The 22,341-nt window shown below is 38.9% G+C and overlaps 1 protein-coding gene across 1 annotated transcript in view; it reads left to right on the plus strand.

The window, feature by feature from the left end:
* The first annotated feature begins 2,378 nt into the window (after positions 1-2,378).
* MYPN (myopalladin) overlaps positions 2,379-22,341 on the plus strand; it is a 65,417-nt gene continuing 45,454 nt past the window's right edge. Inside the window, exons 1-2 of the mRNA XM_074154901.1 lie at positions 2,379-3,007; positions 13,627-14,565. Coding sequence (XP_074011002.1) covers positions 13,628-14,565 — 938 coding nt within the window. The 5' untranslated portion in view covers positions 2,379-3,007; position 13,627. The remainder of the gene's footprint in view (positions 3,008-13,626; positions 14,566-22,341) is intronic.

Raw genomic sequence — 22,341 nt, forward strand, 5'->3', positions numbered from 1 at the left:
GGTACACGATCCTGACCTATATGTACTATGGTCTTAATTGTAACCTTGAAGTCACTGGAACTATGGCAAGCCTATGTCCCAGGGAAGTGCTCGTCTGCCTCAGTTACTCTGGGATAGTAAGATAAGCCCTGCTTCTTCTCTCAGCTGATTCAAAAAAAAAAAAAAGATGGTAGATCAATGTTATAAAGGATAATGACTTCTTCAGATCTTTCGGTGACTTTTCTTTTTTATCTTCTAAGGCTGTAAAACTCTCAAAGGTGGCTTCTTCCAGCCCCAGCCATATTCACAGACTTACTGTCAGGCTGGACAATATGGATGCCTTCAGATGACTCCCAAAAGACAGACGACTCCTGTAATGTCTGGCAGTCTACACAGATGTCCAATAATTGTTCTCTACCGAATAATGTGTAAGCTATCTTATTTCTCAATTAATGGTTCAGCATATGCCATTAACAGGATTGTATTAATTTCATCCTAATATCTAGAAACTCAAGAATTTTCCATTTATGATAAATCCTGAAGGTTTACCATTACAGTCCGATAATCCTACTGTGGAACAACAGCCAACCAGCCATGTACAAAGTTCCATTTTAAGACTCACTCCTTCTGCTTGTAAAAGTACTTTGGGCTTTGACAGACAAGATCTGGAGAGAATTAGTGCCTGTGTAATTTATTCTAGGACACTACGCCTTATCCTAGAGAGGCAGATGTTCCCTTCTGCTGGCCAGCAAAGACAAAAGCACAGAAAGCTGGAGGTCATGATACTTTGAAGTGTTTTTTTAGTGCTCAGCAGTCAAAAGCCTCGATTCACTGTCTTCTAAAAAAGTAAACAGAGGAACAACAGTATTTTCATGGGCTTTATGCTGTTATTTGCAAACTAATGAATCTCAAATTCTCTGATGTTGCTCGATCAAGATGACAGCTCTGCAAGACCTGGCTCATCTACTGCGTACACTCTAACTTCTTGTGGTTCCTGCAAGTTTTGTCCTTGTACCACTCCCTGGTACAATGGTCTGTCTTTGCCACAGTAAAGGCTCATAACTTTTATGGTTTCTTAATGCTGTACCTTCTAGATAACCCTTAGCTCATTTGTTGCACAGCTTAGTCAATGCTTTTGCAATTCCAGCACCTTATATAAAAATCTCTCTTAAAGTGGAAAATTTTTGCAGATTTTTTTTTATCAGATTGAATAGTCACTTAGATTGCTTAATTTTGCATATCATGCACAAACAGCAGTTCACAGCTCAGCGAGACTCCATGCACGTTATAATAACTGCATCTCAGCAGAAGTCCGCACAGATTTACAGTTATTTTGTCAGACACATCAGAGTTTATTTTCAGGCTTCAGACTCAGTAGCCTACAGATCTACAGATACTGTAATGCCCAAGCCACGGTAGCGTGTGGTGTAGTATCAACATGCAGTTCCTGTCAGCACTGTGCAGCTCACATCTAGTGTTACTATAAGAACACACTCAATCTCTGTTCCAGGTATAAAGTTACATTAGACATCACCCAACCCATAAAAATGCCTAATCTATCCCCAGAAGAAGGGCTGACTTCACTGGACAACTTTCACATCTCTCTGAAGAAACCGCACCGCAAACTAATGGTCACAAGCTATTCCAACAATATTTTACAAAAAGAGAGAGAAACAAAAGAAAACTTCCTCCAAAGCATCAGGAAATTTTTCATAAACAAATTGCCTTTACCTCTGAGTTTTCATACTGTTACGCCTCATAAAACGTCTCTCTGAAGAACTACATCCCACAGGAGAACCTCTTTTCTAGCAAAGGCACTCACTTGATAACATTTTGAGAGAATTGGGAGAAACTCAAAAAGCCAGCTAATTACAGCATTAGCTGTGCAAAGAGCTATACATCAATTCCCCATAATAAATGCACAACATTTTAGTAAACTTTTAAAATTGGAATTGTGATAAGCATTTTTAATAAAATAATATATCATCAGTCAAGCAGCATTTTTGGTAAGCTGAACTGTTTAGAATTACGGATTATTTTCTGTTGCTGGTTTATAGGATGAGTAGGAAAGAAAATCTAGTCTCTACATTTTCCAAGTGATCTGGTAGGTTTTAGTCGCTCAAGGTTTTTACCAGTAGCTCAGCTTTATGAAATAAAATTCTATATAGTAGCAGGGCTTCTCTGTGTACCGCTTAAAATATTTTGAAATTATTCCACCTATGTTTATATCTCAGTTGTTTTATTTACAGCGAAGTTTCACTTGCCTCTTTTAATTACTTTTCCCCCAACAGTTTATTTTTGTGCATTCAATCACGAGTTTAGATGTTCTAGCTTTTTGAGGATTTGTAGTTACAGACCATCCTTAAAGGGTTTCTGCATTGTTGCACTGTGTTTATTAGATCAAACACTTCAAAGAAGTCCAGAATATTTTACTATTAAATCACACGCGTTGGCTGAGTTTACCTTTGGAGTTGCAAAACTTTGACATTGCTACCGGCTGATGGGTTTCCCAGTGACTGTAATCTCCGAGTTGCGATCAAAACATAAAGACGACCGCAATAACTAGTAATTTTAAAAGGCTGAAGTCTAAGCCGGCTGAGAGGAGTCACACAATGCCACTACAGCGCCTCTTGGATGAATCAGCAAAACCTGCATAAGCATCTATAGGGGACGTTTCATGAGTGAGGAGAAGGCACCGGGTGCCCATAGGTGCTGTGGGAGCGGTGGATTCCCTGTCCAATGAGGTGGAATGCTCCGCGGGCACATGGTTTACGCTGCTCAAAATAACTTGGGACCTGCAAACTGACAAATGCTATTGCTCCGGTGGTGACAGGTTGTCCAGCTTCTTACAGCCATCCTCGTAATAACGAAGGTTAAGTTCCTCCACTGTATGGACTCCTAGCTGTTTCTGTTCCCGAGGACTCGAAGAATTCCCTCGCTTCCTTAACTTTAAGCTCACACTTCTGGATAACTGTCATCGCTACTAACTGCCAGCGCTGGGCAGCAACATCTGGAGGAATTAACAAAGGTAATCCCTCAATTTTAGATCGGTCTGCATTTTGATTTTGCAGCACAGGCGCAGAAGGGTTTGATGAGCATGAATATTTGAATGCTAATTATTGCTGGTAAGACATATACAGGCAACAAATAATTTTTAAACTGACTGACTGAAATTGTGCTGAGGCATGTGTATTGCAGTGAAAGAGAAACAATGTTCTGCAGCGTTATAAAGGGCTTGAATAGCATTGGTGGGGTTCTCAAAATCCCTCGGAGCCAGTCTGGCTCCTCTGAAGAGTCAACAGAAGATTGTAACGACCTGAAAAGTTCCTTGCCGGGACTGTATTCTTCTCCCCATTTATTTCCCCTCCATGTTCTGAAATATTTACGTTCTGGTATTCAGCCTTATACCAAGATGCCATAATTTGGATTTCCTTCTTAAGCAAAATCAAACCTAATTTAACGTGACCCCATAGTTAAATACTTTCTATTTATTTATTTATTTATTTTGTCGTGTAAAATGACCCCACTGGCTATATTTAGTGCCGGGAGATCTGCTCTCTGGATTAATGTACACAACAGCTGCAGAAACAGTCCTGCTAGAAGGGCATAGCTCTCACCCTTGAGCTCTCACTATCTCCCTTGCTCTCTTTCTCTCTCTCAGAAAAGTATTTGACTGTCAGTAGCAAATGTTTGGCCCAATATATTGCAACATTAAGCAGTAATCAGAAGCCCGTCTTAAGTTTTACAAAATAATGTCAACAATTGACAAGAGAACAGAGTAGCTCTTGAGTTTACGTCAATAGAACATAATACAAATCATGCTAAAGACACTGATTACTTTATCAGTAGTTTTGGTTTGGTTTGAGGTTCACACTTGAGAAGATGCTCTAGGGTTTTAGAGTGGAAACAAAATCAGTAAATGTTGATGGAACAACTTCATAAACTTCAAATCTGCTCTTCTCCCTCTTCTACACTTCTTGAAGGTTCTTAAAGTCAGGATATTTCTTTTTTGTCTTTCTTTTTTTTCTTTCAGAATCAGCTAACGAAATTAAACAACAATAGGAAATGTGTTAGTTTCTGTAGCTGAGCAGAATAATATTTACGTATCAGAAATTATTTATAGTCAAGTCAGAAGTTAGTTAGGTTTTGTATCTGACAGACTACAAAAGACAAAGGAGAACTGTGTGCGCTGGGACGGTTTGCTATTCCTGTGCATTCTTTAGAGATCTTACAGCAGGTCTTGCTGTGGTACTGAAGGAATGTTTCTTATCAACAGCTGCTAAGAATTAGCAGTCTAGGTATATTTGCACATAAAGGCAACATTAAGGTGGTTTGTTAAAAATTTACAAAACACCATAACAGCAATTGGACAATGCAATGTAAATTGTAAACTAAATGATGGGAGGGAAGGAGGAGAGCAGAAATCAATTTACTTTTCTGTTTAAAACTTAACTGGTTTAGTACTTGTTTTCATAAACTGTAAAATTCTAAAGGGATAGGGAAATTAATTCTGCCTAATATAAATCTTATTTAAGCACCGTAATTTGAGAAGGCTTTTATGTTACAATGTTATTAGGGAAGACTGATGAAAAAGCATAAAAAAGACAGAACAGCGGAAAAAAAGAAACAAATACAGTGAGAATGTGAAAAAAGAAAGGCACTATTGAAAAACCTTGGGGGGAAAAATGCAAGCCAGATTTCTTTTGTGTCTAATTTAAGGCTTGAGTTCCCTTTTTTTCTAGGAACCAGTATCTGTATGAAAACTGAATCTCATTTTAAAACAAAATAGCCCATAGATTTAAAATTACCAGACAAAAAGATGTGCAAGTGCCATGAAATTTGCATACCCTTGCTTTTCAGGGCTTTTCTTTGCCCAGTTTGTGCTTGTTTAGTCTGGCTACACAAGCAGTCGGTTGTCCAGTCTTCAGATACACGAGTATGATTCCCGTAACGATGGTGCCACTTACACGCGCGGGTAGAATTGAGACTTTTGCTCAGCATTTTAAGTTGTGCAAATTCTCATTACGGTACCTTATGTGGTGCTATAATTTGTCAGTCTAGGCTAAGCCCACGCAATATACAAATTACTTTTTAACACTGAGAGCTAAGCTGTAGCTTCAGTCCCAAACTAAAACTTTACAGTATTCCTCAGCTGCATGCATTTGTGGCTTCCTGCACTGCTCACGCACCCTGCCGGTGGGAATAACAGAAATGTCCTAGTTTAAATCATTTGGGTCACAGTCCACGAAACTGCATTTGCAGTTTTAGCCATGAAAGGCTTGCAAAGTGTTGTGTCTGTGTTCGGACCAGGATAAATGAATATTGTTGCCTGTTAATTATATTTTCCTTAAGGACTTCTATATATAGATTCAGCACCAAATTGTGGATCTCTGCTGTATCTTTTTGGGTCTTTCATATAAACTCTTTCTTGTATGGGCAACCCTTGAAGGAAACTGGACTATACACATGATTGAATCAATAAAAACTTGTCCTACATTATGAGCACTTGAAGTACTACACTCAGAGCTTGTCCTGACATCTGAGGACTGGCCTTCACATGCCAACAAGAGAGGAGGACGGAGCATCCCAGGCAGGCCTCAAAGACAGCCCTCATCTGCTTTCCTTTTTGACCTTCTAATTTAAAAATCAGATTAAATTTATTTCAGTTTCAATTTGACTTTATATGGGGTTTCTTCAAGACATTTTTTACCTTGCAGTTCAAGGAGAGTCACTGAGGAGGCAAAGAGGACTTGAGACATGGGTAAGAAAGGGTCTCCGTTCTCATTTGGAGAAAAACTAAGGGACAATATTAATTATGAAAAACGAAAGACTCTTTGTGATCAGAGTAAAAAGAAAAAGGTGTTTTCATTGTATGATAGTATGAAGGAAATGTTGAAAAAGCTAAAGAGCTTTGAATGTGCTTTTTCCTTGAAGAAGAGTTGAGTAACTTACGCAGCTTCAGGGTGCCCACTTCTGTAACGCGGAGGTAACAGGCCAGGGCATGGCTGCAAGTGCGCATAGGCCTCTTGCAATGTCTTCTGCAGAATGACCTGGAGAGAGGATTTATCCCATCCCGTTTGTTTCTGAGATTATGAATTCCCACTTGTTTTTTCTTTTGGTCGCTGTGTGATTATACTGTCAGCAGGAAAGGGAAGAGACAGTAGGGACAAAGTACAATGGTACACCTTTCGCATTTCTAGCACCGGGAGGACAAATACCAGTTTGCTTACATAATAGGTGCTCTTAAGGCTCACTAAAGTTTCCTAAGGCAAAATAGGTGCTTTCAAGGCTTTAACATTTGTATACTTTGAAGCACATTCAAATGCCTGTGGGTGAAACTGCGAACACCTCCACTCAAGAGAAAAAGAGCTGTGTTAGAGGGAGACCAACATCACCATGAAAGGCAGTCTACAGAAATCTACAGAAATCTAGACTCTCAAATATTCCCAGCTTCAAATCACTTGCTTGTGGTTTGAGATTATTTACCTAATATTTACATGTTAAATTATGTCTCTGTAAATTCAATTATTTATTACTTCAGCATAATATTTTTAACTAAATATAGATCAAATTAACTGTATATAGATAACTCAATCCTATATTCCCTCTCCAATGAAAATCCAGACGGCAACTTCAGTTTAAAAGGAATTTAGAAGTAGTTTTACCAGTTCAGGCCCTGATCCACTGTAACAACTGTTCAAAAGATGAGGCATTGTTCAACTCCCAAGCCATTAAAAATTTATTCAAAATAAATAAATTTCCCCAAAATTCTAAATATTGGCTCTTCTATATTTACCTTTTTCTTTTTTCTTCTCTCTTTCCTTGTCCTTCCCTTTCTTCCCTTTCTTTCTCTTTTTTCATTTCCTTTTAGAAGGGAACTTTCTTGTATAGGTAACACTTCTCAAGGTTCAAGATTCAAGTTTGTAGAGTAAAACTTTGGATTTTACCTGAAAACCGCTTAAAAAAAATGTATCTGTGTGGCATTCACAAACAGAGGGGCTGCAAGGAGGGAGCTAGTAATTCTGTTCACAGCTACAAGTAAATCCTGGCCAGTTTAAGTGAAGTTGCTTCATTGCAGGTCTGTCCTGCAATGTATCTAAGGGCAGAAGCTGGACTACTAGAGGTTTTATTTACAGAAGAGGGCCTGATTCTACTTATTTTTCTGAACAGAAGCAGTAGTAGCCATACATCAGTTATAACAGCAATTAAAAAAATTTCTTGAACAGCAGACATTTACATTAAAGCAAAGAGCAGCAGTATGTGAAGATACTTAAACACCACCACCACCAGTCTTTTCACTATTTACAAAAGTATGCAACTGTGAGCAAGAAAGAGCTACCAGCCTCTTTTAAGACTTACAGTCAACTGAGAGTTTTAAGGTCTGGAATTTATAAAACACATTAGAGACAGAAGAAAATGCAACATATACTTAGAACATTAAAAAGACTGTATTGAAAAACGTACATAAAAAAGTAGGATGTTTCCTAAATATGGAGATAACCTTTAGCCTACTTGTTCTTAGAGGGATTTTGTTTCCATCAGAAGTCGTTACACTCCTGGGCTTGGAGCCTCTCTATTTTCCATTATTTAATTACATTACTTGGAAATGGGAGTTTAGTTATCTGACTTTCTTGATTCGTTACAAGGAATGGAATTCAAAGCTACTAATGTGTCTAAAACAGAAAAGTAAACCACTTTCTTGTACATAGCTCTCTAAATACAATTATTAAAAACATTTTACACTTACACCCCCAAACCACGCAAGACCTTAATCCTCTGCTCCAGCCTAACCTTTCCTATGTCTGGAGTCCCAAAGTCTGTCTTGCAGCAGTTCCAGCTTGTCAACAGGCAGCAACGGAAACGGTGACAATGGCAACTGCTGAGTGGGAATTCCTGCAAGCGCGTAAGAATGTGATTGTGATCATTAAATGTCTGCAAGACAGATCACTTGTGTCATCTCTTAGCTTGTTTTTCATAGCTGTAATCACACAGTTGAAACGCCCGTATAACTGTTAGTGTTCAACTGTGCAACTGTTCAATTGCAAATGCAATTTATGTGCAATTAAATTAATTAGGAAAGGATATAAACTCTAATATCTGCTAAACTTTCCAGTCTCCAAACAGAGGCGCTGGGCAAATAGGTCCAGGGCCTTGCTGTGTAAAGGCCACAAAGGGGCCACTTTGCAGAGTAAGAAGCAGCAGTTTGTTAGCTGTTCTGATCCCAGGGTTTCATATGAAAGCAGCCTCAATTAAACTAATGGTAGCTCGAAAATGGTACGGAGAAGGAGTGCTTAAAAAAAAGTATCTTCAGGGCATCAAGCGTTCAAAGCTGTCTCTCACCAAATAAAACAGAGGACCTGCACTCAGATATATCTGGGATTCCCTTCAGCTTTGCTGAGATTTCTGTACTGCTGTTTTCTTAGGAAAAGCTCAAATTCTTTCAGTGACAACTCAGCAATGAATCAAACCAGCCTCAAACCAGAGGAAATGAAAGGGTTCGGTGTCACACCGCGCAAGCTTCCTGCAGTGCAATTTTACTCCCTTCCACGTAAGGATTTTCAGGTCAAGCCATTGCCAAAACAAGCTGTGGAAACTAATTCTACCTCTGTGAATACTTTATCCTAAAGATCACTTGTCTAATAAATCAACATTGCCATAAATATAGGCTCTTGAAAACTCAGAAAGCTTGTGCAATTAGTCGGCTAGTGGAAACTGAACTAGGAGACTGAAAAAGTTCATGCAGTCAGTTTTGTTCATGACATCCTCTGATGCCTCTCAAGATATTAGGTGCCCGAGTTCACTGCTGTTAGTGTCCCAGGAAAGCAACAAATGTTGCCTTCGGTGCACTTGTTTGGTGCTGTAGGTAATAAACCAGTCAAGAGCACAGACCTGCTGACTGCTGGAGTCAGTCATCCCATTTTCAATCCTAAGTAACACCAGTTTAGAGCTATTATTTGTAACTACCATTGCAATTCCTCCCCTTGATACTGGTTCATTATGAGATGGATTTTTCCAGTCTGCAAAATTATTGGTGCTTTCATTGACACCACAGATTGCTGTCTACTGTGTTTTTACTCGAGTTTGTCCTTCTTACTGCTTATTCAACAGAGTTATCTGCAGAGTCATCTGCACTTATCTGCTCGAGAGAGGTATCTGCAATTGCTGTATCCATGTTGCTAGCCCCGTGGTATGGCAGCGCTGTGCCGTGCGTTGCCACTCAGTGCCAGTGTTTTGTGTTGCTGCGCACTGGGGGACCACGGGATGGTTTCCGTGCAGCCACAAAGACAGTTGTGTTCCAAAGTCCCAGTCAGGAAAAATTAAAGGGAAGGCTCAAGGCATATCAAGACCAATTCCACATCTGAGTCTAAACAATCTAAGCAAGACTGAATTCAAGATCAGTTCTTAATTTTGGACCTTAAATTCCAATTTTGGCTATAGAAAGGCTAAATTATTATCTATTATCATTAATCAAACCTGTAATAGCATAGCTGTTCCTCTCGTGACATCCTTTTGCTCAGTAGAAGATGGTTTAATAGATATTTTAGAAAATACATTGAATTCAGCCTTATTGCTATCTAGCCCAGAGACCCCGGCAGGCTGTATTATTTGAACAAAAGCTGTTGCCCCCAGCTGTGAAATCTTGAATGGCTCAGCCAAACCAGTGCTTCCCTCACTCATCAGCCCTCTGTAGTCCCTGGAGAGTATAACTCATTGTAGAAAAAAGAAAAGAAACTGGACATCTCTGAAGGCATAAACAAGGCATCATTAATAATTATAACCGGACTGTCTGGTAGCCTCACAGCAACATTTGTTGAAACTGAACATTCCCCATTTAATTAGAAATATGACATAATTTAAAGTATCTTAAAACTTCAGTAGCCAAGCACTGCCTCAAGTGTTACTTTTGACTAGTACCCAACTTCTTCCTTACTAAAAATAGAATAAAATATTATCTTCTACAGAAGCTGAAATTAGAGAAGAGTTAGATACAATATTCTGACCCTGGGTGAGCTCTAAAGAAAAGCGATGGCTTTCTAACAATTAAGAATTTGGCACCAGATTCATTCTCATCAATATCTTGCTTCCCAACACCAGCAGCACTCTGCTCCCTTCTACCTCTTCTGCTCTGACAGGCAGATGTTCCAGCTCCTTTGCTGGGGAACTGTTTGCTTTCTCCCATTCACATCCCCTCAACTGCCCTCAGAGAGGCAGAGACAGGGTTTAAACAGCAATTTGTTCATTTGCTTTCCCTATGTTCACTCAGGACTGCGACAGACAAGTGGGTTTTGTTCTTCCATGTATGGCTGTGCTGTCTAGCATGGCCATCCGAATGGAGAGTGCCTTATACAACTGCATTCCAGCTAGCCAAAATGAACCATCAGCCCAAGGAAGTTTTGATCCGACTACTTTAATTTCTTCTATCCTTTTACATTTTCACCAGATATGGGCACCCCTGGTTTTGTTATGCTGCTGTAATTTGCATGTAATTTTCCTCCTTTTGCTATCAGGCAGTGGCTTCTTCACTGTACTTTTTTGCAAACTAGAATTATAAAGCTATTTTGCCAATCTAAACACATCTTCTTTGCGAGTATCTCCTCATATTGCTGTAATAGTCCTTAAGGAAATTAACCAGAATCATTTCTCACGATAGTAGGAATTATTTCTGTCATATTTCAATGCTTTGTATAAAAGTATAAATAGAAGATGAACAAGACCAAGAATAAAGTCTCACATAACTGTACTGAACAGTTACTTTACTATTGTTACCTGCAGAAAAGCTGCACTGCGATTAACAACCTCTGTTGAAGGAGACATAGCACTTAAATCAGAAAATCAAGCAATAGCTGTACAACAGAGGAAAATGAAACCGTGAATAGTCAATCAGATGATTTTCACACACCCTCTCCACAAAAGTATTGCAGGAGTTCTTTAACTTCGTTTGACTCCAGCAGATTTTGATCACACAAGTATTATTTCCCTACTTGCATTTCCTCCTTAGAGTGTCCAATGCTCTCTAAAGACCTGCAGCATCTTTTTTCAGCTCTGATGACCTTTACAGGCATTGAGATAAAATGAAGATGTGCCATTCTGAAATATTTCAGAAAGAGCGGCCAAGAATGTACCAAGCTAAATTTTGCAACCATGTAAAATACATCCTTCTCCAAGCGTGTCAAACACAGCCTTCTGCTGGAGCATCTAAAGCTACACAAAGATACATAGAGCTGGATGTTGTCATTTAGCCACCGCCACAGGCAGAGAGGTCAGCGGGGAGCTGCATCCCTCCAGAGGTGTTGTGAGAGACTGTACCTTCTATGACATCCCACTGAAAGCACACAGTGCTCTAGACTTTTTGCAGGCTACGCCAGCTGCACGGCGCAGGGAAAAGAGCTGGCAGTGGCTCTGCTTCTTACTTTCTGCTTTTAAGTAGATACAAGGTGGAGGTCTAAAGCAAACTTGCCCTGTGTTACAGGTATGTTCGAGGTCTGCAGCTCCTTCGGGTGCGAGGTTTGTCTTCCAGGCGGCAAACTCCTTACGTGAGGATGTATTTAAACTCTTCAGAGTTGAAACTGTAGCTTTGGTTGTGACCTTTCCAGCACGTAGTATGCTCTCAGCACATAAACAAGATAATATAACCCCTTGAACATGTTCAGCTTCAGTAAGGTTGCACAGCTGTTTAAGAAGTAAAAGCTGAGCAAGCAAAAGCAGTATCTATAGGGTGGGAACTTTAAGCCTGACGGAGACCTCTTTGTTCTCCTAAGAGGTTAAATTACATACTCTGTCCAGTCACGAAACAGCTTACAACATTATCTCATGTGGGCTTCCCAAATCAACGTCCTCTTCTGTGCCACAGCTTCACTGAAACACTGTGCCAGATAATTTAACGCCAAGTGGTCAATTAGTATTGCAGATCCTGGCTCGGTTGCAGGGACTAGATTGGGTGCTTAGAAGCATATCATATATATGGTATTTTATTTGTCATTTCTCGTACAGGCACAAACTTATCAATATTTTGGGTTGGGTGGCTTTGTTTTACTGATTGTGCTTGTTTCATCTTACAAAAATAAAAATCAATAAATCTAAAATGGCAAATATTTAAGTAAGAAAAAGAATTTCAATATAAAAAATTGTGCCTCGGGCAGAGGGATTTAAGTCCCAAAATGCACATCAGAATATGATAGCTTTAAGTTCATTCATTGAAGAAGAATATTAACAGTTTTAATTGAAGCTTTCCTTTTTGTAAATAAGGAAGAAGGGCTGTCACTCACATTCCAGGAAGAAATACCGCAGCAGTAGGAGGTATTACCACCTCATTTGCTTTTTACCTGCCCTTTTCCAGGGACAACCATCCAGCTAGCAGAGCGGAAAGGCTTTCACAGCAAAGATACCCTTTTTTCTTTTCTTCTCTCTCTGGCAACTTAAGCTGTCACATAAGGCTACCAATGGAAATGGCTGAGGCGAGGGCATGCATGTTCCCTTCTCTTGCTGTCGCAACAGGAACAGAACCTTCCGCAGTGTGACAAATCAGACACCTTGGGGCAGGAACAATTTAAACCACCACAGCAAGACTTACCAGGCCATAAGTGAAGTGGGAGAGAGACACTGTGCACTGCATATTCTGGGAGACAGATCCAGTAAATAGTTATTGTTTCAGTAGCTGTGAGGTATCAGCTCTCTGAAAGGTTGTGAAGAGTATTTGTCTTATTTGTCTTCATATTTAAGCCACTGTAAGACTCCTGTGTTAATAGGATGTCTGAATCCCTCTGCATTCATAATGGCTCTTGTGTAAATAAAAGGGAGAATATTATGCAGAAGTATTTACTTAAGTATCAAAAGGGATACTTTAGCTTTGCTTATCAGACATGCAGGTTAAGTACGGGGCTTTCTGATACTGTCTTCTCATCTGTGGTACAATTTTTCAGAATCAGGATGACCTGAGATAGTGATTTTTAAAGGCCTGTAGTACAAATGATGTTTGTATCAAATAATGACATCATTCTCTACTTACTTTAAATAGCTTATTAGAAATAATGCTTAATTTAAGAAGTTATAGATAATTTAATACCATTATTGCTTCCTATAATGCAATACCTTTAAGAATTTTAAATGAAAATATTATAGAATATTTGTGTTCTTATCTCCCCTTCTCCTTCCTTGTCTCATCCCTCAAACGCTTTTGAGAGTTCACTTACTTACACTTTGGTGTCTTTCAAGCTAAATTTACTTAATTTAAAAGTAGTTATTCTCTCATTATTTCAGTCCTTGAAACACCCAGCATTTACTCTATCTGATGAGGTTGCTTCTTAGCTAAGAAGCACACATCAGCAACGATAAAGATTTGACATTAAAACTCAGTTAATAGCTCTGTAGTTGAAGTTTTGCCTGGAACAAAGTATAAATTCCCACACTTGCAGTTGCTTTAGCTATGTAAGGCTACCAACGGTAGAAAGTGATGAAAGATGAACTTTGCTGGGTAAGGGCAACAGTGTCTGGCAGTATGTACAGAGGCAGGCCTTTAAAACAAGGCCTTTCAGCCCACAGATGCATTTTGAAAATGCTGTGTTCTGCTTTTCAGAAGCCTGTAATTATGCACAATCAAAAAATTTGCTATTGCTAAGGTGTGGTCCTATTTGTCCTTTTTGTTGGCAGCATGCAAGACGACAGTTTAGAATCCTCAACTTCAATATCTCAGCTTCTGAGAGAAAGTTATTTAGCTGAAACTAAGCATCAAGGGAGGAGTGAAAGAAGCAGATCAGAACCAGCTTCTCATAATTTCCATTACGGCAACGCTTCTGGTGATTCAGATGAGGTGGCTGCCCAAGATGACCTTCCAGATCTCTCTGCCTTTTTGAGCCAAGAAGAGCTAGATGAAAGTGTAAACCTGGCAAGACAAGCTATTGATCAGAATCCACTGGAAACTAAACAGGATGAGCTTCAGGCACATTCACAGCATCCCCCAGATCATCTGAAAAACACAGGAAAACACAAACAAATGGCCCAGTCTACAGCTGTGAAAACATCAGACAATGGCCCACACTCAAACTTTTGTCAGGACCATGTCAGAAATACAAAAGGCTCCAAAGGGACCTCTCAAGATCTAAAGAAACAACACCTCCCTTCTGAATCAGAATCAAAAAAGGAATTTCTAAACAAGGCGGCAGATTTTATCGAGGAGCTCTCCTCACTTTTCAAAGCTCACAACTCTGAAAGAATAAGACCCCGAACATGCAAAAACTACAGGAGCAAAATTGATTCTAAGAATAAGCCTGCTCAAAAAGGCAGTTCTAGCCTATCTAGCACATCAGAAAACCGAGAAAGGCTTTCCATTCCAGTACCTCAAGACTTTGAAAACAAAGCAGAGAAAACGTTTGAACAAACAGATGATCAACAGGCAGCAAACTTGGAATCTATCAGTCAATTAACAAGTGCAGAGCTAAAAACAGAGTCAGAATCTGCATCTGTATATTCTGATGAGCCTATTGGACAGCCACCACGCTTTACCCAAAAACTGAAGAGCAGGGAAGTTCCTGAAGGAACCAAAGTGCAATTGGACTGCATTGTGGTAGGAATCCCAGCACCTGAAGTCAGGTAAACGTATTCTGCGCTTGTCATTTTGTATTTCCATTTCCGTAACAGTAGATGTATACCTTACTCTTTCCAGATATGCATATGTTTCAGTAATCTGTAGCAGAAGTCTCTTGATTTTGGTTATTAAAATAGATTAAGAAAAAAAAAATTGCTTTCTTTAACTCATAGAAAAGGTTGCTTATATTTTAAGACAACGTATTTTGGGACACATAACTTTCTTTGAATTTTAACTGTTTTTAAATACTCCCATAATTAAAAGAAAGTGCTAACTTCCTAGTGAGAAATCTAGTGATAGAGATAGATAGATAGAGATAGATATCACTAGAGATATCTAGTGATAACCTAGTTATCTTGGTGGAAATCAAGATTGATTGTGTAAACCAGCTAAAACCACCAATGGCCCTGATACCTCATGCTGATGTCTGAAGGCATTTGAGATGAGAGAATATAAGATCCTGTAAACCAAAAATATCCACACGTGAAAAGAGAGGAAAGGAGTTCATTTAAGTTATTATACAAATAACCAAGAGCAGCTGAGTTCTAATTCAGATTCTGACAATGATTCTGCTGTGACCTTCGAAAAAACACTTCTGTTTTATCACGTATAAGACACCCGTATTAATTGACACCCATGTTGTGTGACTAGCCTACTGATGCTGATGCTTCAGTTTTTTCCTATATCTGTGAGTATTTTGAAAGTTAAATAAGTAACATTTGCAAGGATCACTGGAGATGAAAGGAAATGTGAAAAAGCTACACTTTATTCCTCAATGACATCAGTAGAATGAGAAATAGATTATTGTAACTTTTAAATTTATCTTGAAAATGCTTAGATCTCATCAGCATTTCTAAATCTAACTTTGTTCACATAGAGCTCATTAGTCAAATTTACCTCACACTTACAGTGGCGGAATTACATTTCCTTTGCTGAGACTGCACCAATCCAATAGAAAGGAAATCTCTATCCATCTTTTAAAGACATATTATACATATTTGCATCCTAATATCTGCAGTATCATAAATAAACACCCTTAGTCTAGGCAGTTGCCTATCCTTTTATAGGCATTTTACACATCTTTGTTGCTTTTCTTAACATTGAAAAGAACTGTTTGCATCTTCAGCATCTAATTAAAGGGCTCTGTGCTTCACAGATGGTGCACTTTTTCCACTGGTCAGCTCACTGTATCCCTTACGTACCTCGACAATGCTGAGTACAGCGCTACTACCACTGCTACTCTAGTCAACACCTTTTATCGTCTTTCTCACTGATCTAATAGGCACAATCATCAAGTGAAAACTATCTCAACATCCAAAGATGGAAGCTCCAAAGATTTTTGTGGTAAAGAATCTTGGTCTTCCACTCCCTGGGATTTCTGGCACACCAGCTAACTTTTCAGAAGGAAGAAGCTTTTAAAATGCATTATTAAGTACATAGGAACAAGGAACTACAAATGAATCCTCTCGTAATGGACAGCCTTGTCATGAAGACAAGAAGTTACCCAGTTCATAGGATCCCTAAAGTGTGATGCCAGGCTATTTTGCCCCACGAGTGCCTTCAGTAGTAATATGTAGGTTCTCAGTCCCTAACAAGACCTTGACCCGTGGTGCCAAGCAGGGTCTCTTGTGCATGACAGGAATGTGAACTTCCAAAGGACTAAATGATTTGTTTATAGAAGAGGAATCTGTTCTAAAGCCAGGCGAAAAACCTTGTTTGGGAAGAATATGCTTTCTACTATGCTTCATGCCTAAACTCACCGCTTTAATTAACAATTTTGAAGCATTCCCTTAGTGGAGCTTATACCACTATAAATGTTGTATTGTGTTCAGCCCTTAAACCCAGAGAGGAGTCCGATTAAAAGAGAAAACAGTGGCAGAAATTTGGGGCTTTTTTGACAGAAAACAGACAGGAAATATCATCATCCCCTAGATATTAGCAGCACTCTCTGAAGATTTCTCTTGCTTATAAAGATGTTGAGATTTATTTCTCCAGGCACTTGCCTTGATAAATCTTTTTGATATTGAAAATGTCAGTAGGATCCCTGAACATGTGAGATACTTGTTTTTCACTCATCATTCATAGTTTATAATACAAAGAAAACAACTGAAATAACATTCTGTTATGTATATAAACCTGTAGAAAAACTCAGTCTGGCTTTCTTTGTATTCAGAAAAGGTGAACACTGAATTGCACTCTGGTGCACAATGTTAATTTTATGTATTTCTTCAGAAGGCTACAATACCATCCTTACAGGCACATCATGCCCATGCTGTTGACACATACATAAAACTGACAAGGTGTTCATGCCATCTAAGTTTAGGCGTTTAACAACTATCTGAATTAGAAGCTGACACTACAAAGTCAGTGAAGCCTCGCAAGGGCAGATCGGAGAACCCAGGAACAATGACTCATCCCACAAAGTATCCAGCATGGCCAGGATGCCTGCGCACCCAATTCAGGGACTGCTTGATTGGAATTGGATGATGGGTATCTTTGTAACTTGGGTCTATTTTTACCCCAACAAAACCGAAGGTTTTCCATTAAAATTTCTATTTCAGCATTTGATTTTGTTTACTGTAAATAATGAAATGAGCTACTTATGTGAATGGCAGTCAATACAGGAGCTGTTACGTTTTTAGAGAATAAGCATCCATCAGACTTTTCCAATGATAATGCACTGCACCAAACAGAAATGCACACTTGGTTTCCTGACTCAAGCTTGTAGCCAGATCAGAATCTTAGAGGAGCTAACACGGAAGTCCAGAACCCACATGCTGATGTTCCAAGGCCAAGGGAAGTAGGGATAGGGAGAAAGAAGTCCCTTAGGGAAAATCAGTCCCAAGCAGTCCAGTTCAAGAAAAAGTTCAGGCTCAGCTTTCAGTTTCATAATTTAAACTAACAAATAAAAGATAAATTACAAAGGAGTAAGTCTGGACTCTCTCTCCCCATGTGTTTTGTGTGTGTGTATGAACGTGCTGTATTAAGGAGACAGCTGGGACTGTTACCTGCTTGAACAGTTTCCTGATCATAATTTTTTGTTAACAAAACTTTTGTCCTGCTCATCCAAGATTCTTTTAACTCCAGCAATGTGTAGGAGAAACACTAAGAAAGGGTGTAAAAAAATTCACTTGCCTGAGTGATAAATATTCATGTGCTTCCAGTGATAGTGGCCTTTTTAGTCACTGCTATAGCATGAAGAAACCAGAAAATATAACGTAATGTGGAGCATGTGTTTCATTAAGCATGGGGACCATGAGAATGCAGGCTTTTTCACTAAAAATAATGTTTGTCTTTGATCTGCTGTGCAAAGCTTCCAAAATAGTGAAGGAAGCATCTTGTTGGCCATAGTTGTGGAACTGTGTCCAGAACTGGGCTCAGAACTGGCAACCTTCTTGCTTTGAGGGTAACAGTATTCCAAGGGTTATGGTGAGTTAGTTCAGTATCTGCGGAGCTGGGTAAGGAGAGAAGAATTCTAATAGATAAGCAAGAGAGAGAGATACAAAAATCAGTAGTCCCAGGAAAGGACTAACTGGCAAGGTGGCAATTGATGAAATAAAGCTCAATGCTAACTGGCTTTAAGGCATGATTTCTTCCTTCAACTGACCTGAATGACAAAGCTTAGTCAACAGGCAACCTTTGGACACAGATGTGCTAATGCATGCTTGCCTGTGTCCTTTGACTTCCTAACCACAGAAAGGAATCCCAAGATACTTATAATACTTATAATATACACCCTTACAATGTAGAAGTGGTACTGTGGGAACCCAGAGCATTGTGAAACAAGAACAAGATTCAACAAGCTCTGTAATGTAGTTTCTCAGTCAACACTAGGAGCAATTATACGGTTAAAGTGATGTAATGGGGATTATAAGACAGAAATTAGAGACAGGAGATTTAGAAAGAAGCTGATCACAGGAATGGAAAGGACTGGAAAATGTGATGGACAGATACCACTTTTGAAAGCAAGACAGTACAAAAGAAAATCAATGAGTAAGAAGTGATGTAAATGACATTCATGATGGATCAGGGTCAAAATATCATTGGCAATTATAAAGCAGTAAAATATACAGGCTTGGCAGGTAACTACCTGGGCTCTCTGAGGGACAGAAAATCAGATGGTGGACAAAAGAAGAAACTGGGAACTGATCTGAAATATCAGTATATGGAAAGCTAAATCCTGCCTGGCTGAATATTGATAGACCTGTCCAACTACTTTTTTAAGATAACTCAACCTTAATCTAACAAGCCCGCATGTTAGAGGAAGCTTGTTAAGCCTACCTATCTAAAAGAAGTTTCAGTGAAACGTTACCCATTTTTCAGTATCATGAGCTGAACGCAGTGTCATAGAAGAGACGAACAAAGACTGATACTATAGTATGTGGGCCTTCAGCTAGCTCAGATATTAGCTCGCAATTAAAGAGCACCACCACAATTATTGATTACTCTGACTATACTGCAGCTTAGAATAAGCATTTAAGAGAAGTGTGTAGCATATTTCCAAAGTGCTAGAGGTTTCGATGACCTCTTTCTCATGCTTCCTTCCACGGTTCTGTTTCAGTATGAGTAACGATAGGTGTGACATTCACTCCTCTCCCTGAGGAGAGCACTCCTTATTCCCTCAAGTTCAGAGGTGCCCACATTTTTCCAAACTGTTTGGCACATCACTCCTAGGTTAATTTTACTTATGAATCACATCGCATGGTTTGGCATACACAGCTATCCTGGAAGTGTCATGAGGATTTGATGTTCTAAAAACAGGCTGTATGTCATAAGGTTTCCATGAAAACATTTTTTAACATAGGCATACAAAGCTTAAAAAGTGCATTTTAGTGCTACTTTGTTTAAGGAGACTAGATCTGCAACTAATCACAGATTTTTGGAGACTGAAATCACATAAGATTGATTAAGATTTTTTTTTTTTTCCTGGCTGCCAAATGAAAACATTTATTTGTTTTAGTGCTCAAAGCCTAGAGAGCCAAACTTCTCTTACATGCAACTCCAGTCAAGTCAATGGATTAAGACCTAGCATGAATTTGGCACGGCGGATGACACCGCTTGTGCTTAATGTGAACCTGCCTTGTATGATTACAATTCATGGCAGGAATGAAATGTCAGTGACAGAGAGTATTGCTACTTCAGTCATGCCACGTATCTCAATGTCAGAACTCCCCTTGGAACTGACATTTCATTACTACCACGTACAACGTTTTGACGGTAAGAATAAGATAAAATGTTAATAAGCAAGGAGTAGATATGGCCATACCAAAGATACACATAGAGCTTAATTTCACCAGAGAGAATTGTTTTTCATTTACAAACATTGCAAAGAGATAACATACATGTAGCATGCTCTTTTTCTTGGTTTAATATCAAAATACTTTAACATTATGATGAAAATAGTAACTAAAGAACACACTGCACAGGAGAACTAAACACAGGTTTGAAACAGAAGTATATTCCTAAAGTTTTAAATCACTTAAGTTGCAAATTTTGGACTGGTCAAAGGAAAAAAATAACTGCAACGAAAAGAATTAACCCAATCCTGCTTCATTGTCTGTTTGAGTCTACTAAAGGGATAAACTACTCACATACTACAAAAATAACTAGAAGAAATAGCTTGCACAGTGTATTTAATTTTGCTTATAGGAAATTAGAATTGTGGCTCACAAAGGCACGCAATACAGACTTATCTCTACAAAAACACAACAGCTTAATCAGAAAAAAGTTGATCAGTGGGAACACAAAGAGTTCTTATATCTTACTGGTGATTATATCGCAGCAGTTTGTGTGACGTGTTTTGTGTGATGTGTCACATAAAGCAGCGAGGAGCCACATTTGACTGGACACAAAAATAAAATATCACTAGACAGAAAAGATGCTGCTGAAAATGAGATTAAACTCTAGAATTGGGTATTCTCTTCAATAGTTTTTCATATCTGCTAAAGCTAAATGCTAAAACAAGACTACATTATAAGGAAGAAGCATGAGGTAGGTATATAAAAAGACATGAGTAAGTGCCGTGACTCAGCTCCCAAAGTACACAGTTGCCTACATGAATTACACACCTAAAAGGCGACTTGTACATTCATATACCCAATTTGTGCTTGTAGTCATATAACTGTGCATGATCCTTAGCTCTTCTCTCCTGAAAACATGACATTGTCAATTATCACTGTATTATACATAGAATAAAAAGAAAACCAAACCCTTTGGGTTGACAGCAATCCTATATATTTTCCTGGTCTGGAACTTCAAAACGGCACTAATCGATTTCAAAGGACCTTTTCAATCACCCCTGTAATGCACATTACCATACTTCTCCCTTGGGAACACAAAACGTTTCCTCTATGTTCTCGTGGTAGAGTTGTTCCTTTACCCCAGGCACTAGATGTTTGTGTTCTGGATACCAAGGATATCTGGATACCCCGTTACTGGCTATGGTGTCTGTATCTATATGTTTATAAGGACATCACTGAAAAGAAAAGCAAATATCATATGCACTTCTGGAGAACCAGTCAAAAAACCCCACCGTATCTAATTATTAGTGGGGAAAAGACCAGATTTGGGCAAGTCATTATGGGCAAAGTCTAAAATAGATGTAGCTTTTCTTTCTGTTTCAAGAGGTTTGTATTAGAGGACCTGAAGGACCCTGACTGGACTATGATGGAATACAAACACTACAGCTCAATCAGAAGCTAGATCATTATTTTTAAAGGAAATGTATTTTGAATGGAAGTGTAAACCAATTCTTTCAAAATAAAGATGACACAAATAAAAAGCAAGATTTGCAAACTAAATGTAGTAAAGAACCACACAATCTAATCTACTAGAAAAGAATAGCAACGGTACTGTGAAAGTGAAATCCTTTAAAAGAGAGGTAGTTTGTAAATAATCATTTTAAGACCAATGATTTTCCCTTTTTAAAATTATTTTTTTAAGTGCTGCTTCACACCTTCTAAAAAAGATAATGGTAGATAAAACATAAAGATAAAGATAAAGATAAAAAGCTAAAAAAGATTAAGAGAATGGTTAGATACTCCGGAGAATTAGAAGAATATACATACATATATATACGTATAGATTTGTTCTGTTCTCACACTCTTCCATAAGTGTCTGCTTTTGGCCACTGTCAAGACAGTTTGCTGGGTTAGGTGGACTTGCAGTCTGAGCCGGAACACCCCATAAGCTCTTATTTATCTTCTTATATGTGCTAGCTCACCTGGCATCCTAGGATATGTGCTGAGGTTATTACTCCCTTTTGTATGATGACAGCTGTCTCTTAAATTTCCAAAGGTGCTGCATGTTGTATTGGTGTGGTTAACATCCAGAACACAGGGGTATTGTGAAGCCCCTAAAACAAGTTCCACTGAGGTTTGAGAAGTAGCATGAATGGCTGCTGAAAGCTATCCTGAAGTACAGTGTTGTCCTAGGCAGATTGTCCACTGACAGAAAGTACTCCAAAACGTCTTATTTTGCCTACCAGATTGGTAGAAAACCTAGCAAATGAACTGTTGTACTTCAGAGGGACAAACAAATATTCCCTTAATGTTGTGGCTCACACTGAGTTCAAGCAAACACCTGTGGCAATTTAAGATGCAGCTGTAGCCTCCTGACTGCCCAGACCCTTCTTTTATGGCTAGTAACATGTACCAAAAATGATATATAGGAGAATTTGTATGGCTCACTTATCCTAGATCCATGTATGTAGTGTCCTAGTGCAAACCCATTTTCATTAGACCAGAATTGGGGCAGCTAGGCCTGGGAACACAGTTGAACCC

The sequence above is a fragment of the Numenius arquata genome, chromosome 10 (genome assembly GCF_964106895.1).
Source record: "Numenius arquata chromosome 10, bNumArq3.hap1.1, whole genome shotgun sequence".
NCBI lineage: Eukaryota > Metazoa > Chordata > Aves > Charadriiformes > Scolopacidae > Numenius > Numenius arquata.